The sequence below is a fragment of the Protopterus annectens genome, chromosome 1.part1 (assembly GCF_019279795.1).
Source record: "Protopterus annectens isolate FY-2018-M chromosome 1.part1, PAN1.0, whole genome shotgun sequence".
In the NCBI taxonomy this organism is placed as follows: Eukaryota; Metazoa; Chordata; order Ceratodontiformes; family Protopteridae; genus Protopterus; species Protopterus annectens.
In genome coordinates this window covers 768,554,961-768,562,629 of record NC_056726.1, presented here as the reverse complement: position 1 = coordinate 768,562,629, position 7,669 = coordinate 768,554,961, and the positions used below count along the sequence as shown (strand labels likewise).

At 41.8% G+C, this 7,669-nt stretch overlaps 1 protein-coding gene across 1 annotated transcript in view; it reads right to left on the bottom strand.

Annotated features, from left to right (window-relative positions):
* Window positions 1-2,398: 2,398 nt before the first annotated feature.
* Window positions 2,399-7,669, bottom strand: part of UBAP2 (ubiquitin associated protein 2) — a 2,620,504-nt gene continuing 2,615,233 nt past the window's right edge. The window contains exon 21 of the mRNA XM_044087268.1: window positions 2,399-2,610. Coding sequence (XP_043943203.1) covers window positions 2,399-2,610 — 212 coding nt within the window. The remainder of the gene's footprint in view (window positions 2,611-7,669) is intronic.

The following is a 7,669-nucleotide window of genomic DNA, read 5'->3' as shown; positions in this document are numbered from 1 at the left end:
ATTGGGGTTACTGGGCTTTTTCTGTCTGTGCCAGGGAACCAGCCCCTTGAAATCACTGGCCTGCCAAGAACCTTATTACCACCAAAGTAGCATCCCTACATAGCTCTTGAGGAACATCACTTGGTAGCCCAGAAATGCACAGCTACGTATGTCCCCCTCAAATTTATGCCCACTGCCATCAACCCAGCTTGACAACTTGAAAAGTCAAAAATTAACCTTAAAGGCTGTTTGTAGGTCTCCTCACAACTGTGCAGGTTCAGGGGCAACTTGACCTTTACCTTCAAATCATGAGGGCTTTCAAAGGAGCATTTAGACTCTGCTGAAGCCTAAATGTCAATGTACACTGAAGACAGCATTCTGATTAGTAATACACTTGCCTAGGAATGAGATGGCACAGACAATTTTGCCTTCCAGGCCTACATATTTTGACTCGTTATCAGGGAAAAGGAAGTCACTAAACCAAGTGGGATGAAGTATGAACAGCTGAAGTCAAGCCTGACAAAGGCTTGAGATTCTGGCCTAAAAGTCAAAGTTGCGAGACTCTAAAGACACTCAAGCTGACTAAGAATGAAAGGAAAGAAGGAACAGAGCTTACAGCTAGGTCTGTGACAATCCAGATATTCAGCCACTTTCATAGACAGCTTGTGAAGTAAGAGGTAATAAAATTACATCAGCTCCCTGAACTTCCTAAAGTAATCAATCATCAGATCCTCTGGAAGAGGACCTGTGAAATAAGAGTCCTTAAAGGGCACTACAGAGGGGAGTCAGCACAATTTGATGCAAGTGAAAAAGACCCTATTCTTAAAAATATTACTACAGACTCTAGAATGGATATAATGTCAAAATGGGAAACTCATTTAGACTGACATCGATCTGCCACTACATGGCAGTGGTTAAGTGTCCAATACCAAGAAGCAGTACACAAGAACAAGACAACTTTGGCCAGCAGCAGCAGTCACAATATCAGAGCAGTAGCTGCAGTCAACTCCAAGAGAAGCAGCAAAATGCACCCACCTCTGCTCCTTACCTAGGATGGACAGATAATCCTCTAATGAACTTGTTCCTCGGACAGAAAGAATAGCTATAAGAGTTCAACCCCATCACAAACAGCTATCCTTAGAATAGAACTCGAGCCAAAGTCTCTCAGTTTTTAAGAATCTGAAGGAATTTCAACCAAGGCAGGCCTTACAAAAGACTGCTTGCCAAGGACTTTTCAAAGAAACCACAAAGAACTCATCTAAATACGGGGATATCAAAAGAGGTCTCTTTTGTAGGGTACTCCATCACTACTGCAATACTACTGAACCCCTGATGGCAGATGGCAGGCCAAATTATAGTACCTTCTACTGGAAAAGGTGCAAGAGTAGAAAGAAGTGGAGAAATGTCTGGGGGGTGGGGGGATCTAGTTGTTAATGCAAATGATCCACAACTTGGTCTACTAAATATAACAGCTGAAATTATCTTTTGAAATAATACACTAAATATTTTCTAATATTTGTTTTAAAATGGTCCCAAAGTCTGAAGAAACATCCCTGTAAATATGAATTTAACACGTTACAAAAAAAACACACCAGTTGGAAACTAGCTCACAGATGGAACTTTCCAGATGAAATTTAAATCAAAGTTTTTTTTTTTTTTTTTTTGAGAGGTATGTCCCACACTATGTAATGAATCTGACTTTTTTTAATGCAGCATTACGGATCATGGCAGAATAACAGAAAGCCAAGGAAGGGTAAAACAGCTGCCCAATTTACAATTAACAGCAGCTTTCCTTAAGTAATGGTCCTCATGTTAGTTATGTCATCCTTGCAGTATGAGAATGTTATGACTGAAATCTACCAACTGCACAAATCAGTACTTCTCATCTTTCAATGTTAGCAAGTAGTTGAACGTTAAATTCAGACACTGCTCATAGATAAAAGTAAATATTTTGGTAGCAAGACAGCTTGTATTCATCATTTGGAGCCATCATCTCTGTGCAGCAGCAGCAGCAGTGACATAAAATGATGAAAACAAGCTAGAAAATTGGAGGAAAAATAACTTCAAAGACAAAATGGCACAGTGACATGCATTTACTCAGAAAGCTGCTAAGTCAAACCGTGGGAAAAGAATGAAGAAAGAAGGGGTACTTATTCAAGTTTATGCCCTTTTTTAGTAAGACCACCTCTGATGAAATGCAGAAGTGTCTGGTTAAGGCCATCCAGTAGCAAAGCCTTAAGACTCCACTAAACTGCTATTTTCTTAGGTGTTGGCGATTCTGTCTAACCTGCCAAATGAAATACCAAAGTTCTTTTTCATACAGCTATATCACATAAATGACATTCTATATTATTTTTTGAAACTATGAATCCCTGTCCTAAACCTATGTAAGACTGTGAGAAGACTAAAAAAAGAAACCTCACCCAATTCTGTGTCGTGTGTGTTTGCTATTACCTTTTCCAGGTCCTCCAGCAGCAGCGACGGCAGCAGCGGCAGCTGCCGCCGCAGCAGCAGCTTTGTTCTGCGTTTGAGATGATCCACTGTAGCCTGCTTTGCTGTAATCACCAGCTCCTGTTCCCTGGGTTAAGTCATCATAACCTGCCGTTGAGTAAAAGCAATTTACATACAACCCTTAAAATATTTAAAGAAAAAAAAAAGAAAAATGGTCAACACAGACATAAAATTAAACTGAAAAAAATCATCTGTGTGTGACATTTAAAAAACTTAATGTAGATAGTGATACAATACAAATAAAATACAGCTGTCTAAAACTTACCATAACAGTAGATGTCCTGTTGATCACTGTTGCAGTATTCCAAACAGAAGAAATATCTCACCAAATAACTGGACATCTGACCAGGGTACCAAAGCCAAAACTTTCCACATATCCATACATCCACTGTATGACTTAAACCCACGGATGTAAAGGTAAACAAGCATACATATGAGAATAAATAATCACTAAGCTAGTAAAGCCTGAAGAGGCCACACAGACAAAATAAATTGGTCAGCTAAGAGGGGAGAGAAAGAAAGACACTGATATTCCTTGGTCCATAAGGGAAAGAAGAACCAGAAAGTGGGGAAAGGCAGGGAAGGAACAAATAGTGCAACAGTGATCAGTAGGGAATCTACTGCTATGGTAAGTTCTTACACAACTGTACTATGTCCTTCCTTAGATCACTGTTGCAGCATTCCCAACAGACAGGCGATCCCAAAGCTTGAGAAGTGTAATGGGTGGATGGAAGGGAAATGTGAAAACTGTCTGGAAATCAAGAGAGGATCAACTTGGCAAAGGCTGCTGTGGATCTAGAGAAGGCATCTACTCTAAGTCTGTAATGTTTTGTGAAACTGTACAGAGAGGACCAAGTAGCTGCCTCTGAAATTATTCTAGAGTCAATCCCCTCGTAAAAGGCTCCAGATGTGACCACTGCCTTAGAAAAATAAGCCTTTGTTGGAGAGGTCAGGATTTGCCATGGAAAGTGTAGCAAAAGAAAATAGATTAGATATCCAGTTAGCAACTGGGTTACTTAACATGGAGTCTTGGACACAAACAACTTGTCAAATATGTCTATCTCCTTGGTCTTATACAGGTAGAATTGCAGCTGTCTATGCACATCCAAGGAATTTAAAATTATTTCTCCTTTATTTTATAGACTAGGGAAGAAAGTGGGAAGACTTATAGCCTGACCAAGCCTAAGTTACTACATTTGGCATGAAAGAGGGAATGGTCCTTGAAGACATTCAATCCTTACAAAAATAAGGAAGGGAGAAGCTGACATTAGGGTTTGAAGTTCAGAAACACGCCTGACAGATGCAAGAACCACCAGAACTGTTCTCCAAGTATAAATTTTGAGAGAGGCAGAAACTGCTGGTTCAAAAGGAGGGATACTTAGTTTCTCTAGCACAAAGGTGAGGTCCCAAGCAGGACAGAGGGGGCTTTACCTTTCCTTGGAGGTTTCAGGTGGAGCACAACCTTTACTAATGTTTTTCCCTCGTCTGGTTAGAAGTGGTGGTTCAAGATATGGCTGAAAGGCAAGCCTTGACAGGGGTATGCTATGTCCGATTATAACAACTCTCACAAATGAGAGAGGACCATTTGGATATTATTCTGAAGTGGGTCCTGATATTTAGGCCAATACCATAAAGTAAATCATTTCCATTTTGCAATGTAATATTTTCTTGTAGCAAGTTTAAATTCCTCAAGGAGAACCTTAAACATGCCTTCAGAAAATTGGGTGTCTAAAAGGAATCAGAATCCGGTCATCCATATGGTCAGGCTGAGGGATGAGAGGTTGGGATGAAGTAGTGTGCTTCTCTATTGTGTGAGCAAGTTCACTGTGGCCTGGTGATGGCCCTTTGCTAGGTGGTAGAGAAAGGGGAAACAAACAGTGAAGCCTTGGCCAGTAGGAAGTCGCAAGCAAAATCTTTGCACATTTCTTTTGGATTTTAGTAGGACTCTGGGAACCAGAGGAAAAGCATATAAAAAACTACTTTTCCAAGGGAAGGACACTGCATCCATTTTCCAAGCTTGAACACAGTAAGCCCTGCTATAAAATAGCAGAAGTTGTTTTGGATTAAGCAAAAAGATCTTTCTGTGGCACCAACCCTCCCAATTTGTGGACTTGTATAGCCCTGTGTGGCATCCACATGTGGGGATCTTCTCTTGATCTGCTCAGAAAGCCTGCAAGGACATTGTCCTATGAAGGAATGCAAACTGCTTGGAGGGAGATGTTTGCTTTTATGGCTTGCTCCCATGTCAAAAAAATCAGGCTGCACAGGTGACAAGATCCGGTTCCCCAGCACTTGTTTATGCATAACATAACCTTTGTGCTGTCTTGTGTATACTCTTAATGGACCTGGTTTCCAAGAATGGGAGAAACTCTGCAGGGCTTGTATTAGTGCTCTTATCTCCTCCAGATTGTGTTCTGGTCTTAAACTTGCAAGCCAATGCCCCTAAGCTTTCAGGTTGCCCATCCATGCTCCGCATGCATTGTCTGATGTGTCTGTGTGCAGCGCCTGTTGTAGTACCTGTGGTTAGAAGAGAAATCCCAGATTTATCTGCGACATGCAACCACAACAATTCCTACTTTATTGCAAGGAAAGAGAGGAACCACAGTGCTCAGGGAGTGAGAACACTGGGGACCAGGTAGATTAACGATACTACTGGATTTTCTCATATGAAGTATGGAAATTGGGACCATGGGGATGGTTGCTGCCATGAATCGAACTGCTCTGAGGAACTCACTTGCAGTACAAGACTGAATAGGTAAAAGATAAAGTAAATATTCAGGTTCTGCATTTTGTCTGGTGGCAAGAAAGCCTGCATGAGCTTGGTATCTAGTCTGCATCCCAAAAAAATAAGATCTTAAGTTGGCTTCACTACTGACTTTTTCAGGTTGATCTTGAAACCTAGGGCTTGAAGTAAGGCCATTGTGAACTTGAGGTGAGTTAAGAGTACCTGCTGAGGAGGAGGCTGTATTAACAGGTCATCCAAATAGGGAAATGTCTGCCTTTCCCGAGTCTTACAGTATGTTATCAGTGGGGTGAAGCACTTTGCGAAGACTCTTGGGACTGTAGAGAGGCCAAAAGGCCAATCAGAGAACTGAAAGTGCAATGAACCAGTAGAAAACCTGAGAAATTTTCTGAAGGTAGGGAGAATAGAAATGTGAAGATAGGAGTCTGAAGTCCAATGGCACCAGGACGGCTTGAGGAAGGATGAACTGCAAGTTTGCAAGGACATCTTGAAAGATGGAACCAGGAGGAGGGTGTTGAAGGTGAAGCGATCCAAAATTGGTCTCTAGTCTCCTCCTTTTCTTAGGACAAGGAAGTGCCTGGAATAGAACCCTTTTCTCACATACTGTGGGGGTAACAGTTCTATCGTGCCTTGCTTTAGCAATGTGTGAAGGATGGGGTGGATCAATTGCACGTGATTTTGTGGAGAAGGGATACCAATGAAAGCAGAAACCTCTTTCCAAGTCATTCTGCTCTCCTACTGGATGAGAAAGTATCCATTTGTCTGAAGTGATGAGAAGCTAGTACATTTTAGGGATAAGGTCAGTCTTTTGGATAGGGGAAGGGAGTGGACAGAGAGGATAGGCAGGTGGATAGGAGGTAGTCAGGTGGATTTTTCTGGGCAGGGAAGCATCTCAGATCTGGAGTCCCCAACTGTTTTCCCCTGGAATCGTTTCCTAGGCATTGTCTTGGTCTTATGGAGAGGCCTGGGTTCCCCAAAGGAAGTGGGTTTTTCAGGTTAATTTCTCTGGTATCTAAGTATAGAAGTAAAGATTTATCTACAGTCTTTCATAATTTTATCCTGTTTCTAAAATTGTTTGAAAAGACTGGCCACACTGAGACCAAACAAAAGATCTTTAAGGGAGGATCTATGAGTGTCAACTTATCTTCTGGAAGGGGAAAATAATGCAACCATGCATACCTCCTGATCACAGGACATACACCAGTTGCCATGATTTACCGCTGTGCCTAGCTATTTGGGAAGCCTTAGCCATCAAGGATAAGGCCTGATACTTAGTGGCAGAGTCCTCAGGGGAGGGCAATTTTTTTATTCAAATTGCTGAGGATAGACCATACATATCTGATCATTTAAGTCTAATACATCAAAGTTCTAAAGGTCAGAGTGGAGAACGTATAAACCTTTTTCCACAGCCTGTCCACTGCTCTGCTGTCTATCTGAAGGAAGAGCACTAGCAGCAAGCAGTAATTCAGAGGGCTTATCTGTTGACATGGAAAAACAGAGGGGTCTGCCACACTGTTTCTGTACAGAAATTTTAAATATTCAGATACTTTGTAAAACCAGTCAGGCCTTTTTGGAGCAAGTGGCTGGCTGGTGCAGTAGAAGTGGATTGCAGAAGCATCCAAAAAAAGCCTTCATAACAAGAGTTACAAGAGCAGCAGCACAGACTTCCAAGAACTTACGGCATCTTTGTTAAACTTCAGAAATCTATTTAGATTCCCATTTAAAATGCTTCATCGTATTCACAATAGCTTCCCTGAATGAAGCTTCTTCAACAGGGGAATCAGAAGAAAAGAATCATCATCAGATGCCACTTGAACTGACAAATAGATTTGGGATGAACAGGCTGAGTGATCAAGTCTGACTTATCCTCTTCATCTTCAGAAGCAGTGTCTAAGAGGCTCTTCTGTGGAGAGGAGGGAGAAACCACAGTGGTAGCAGGTCCTGAAAACGAAGATGGCTTGAGTGCCATAATGACACTAAACAGGCCCTGTGAAAAGTCCATCCACTCCTTTTCTTTGGACATTAGGGGAAGGAATGTTTTTATTTTTTTGTTTTGATTCTTCCTTGATGCAGCATCCTCTTTCACTCAAGGTAGAGGCTCTGACTCCTGCCAAACTTCAATGACAGATCTAGATATTTAAATCTCTAATGAGGATCTGTAGCAAGTCTTTGGAAATTAATTGCGGACCTCCCCTTCCCACCATTATCGGTAGCTTCAGTCTTTCGGAATGTGCGAGCTTCAGATGACATACTGGCCTCCAGTGGGGTAGTGGTAGGAGGAGACTAGGTAGGTGTGGAGTGTTCTTTCAATTCTGAGACCTCTGCAGGTACATCATATTCCTAATGGGAAGTCGTGATATCAGGCCTAGGCCTCTTACGTTTTTTTTTTCCTGAACTGGCGGGGCATGATGGGATGTAAGGGGTGGCAGGGTTTGC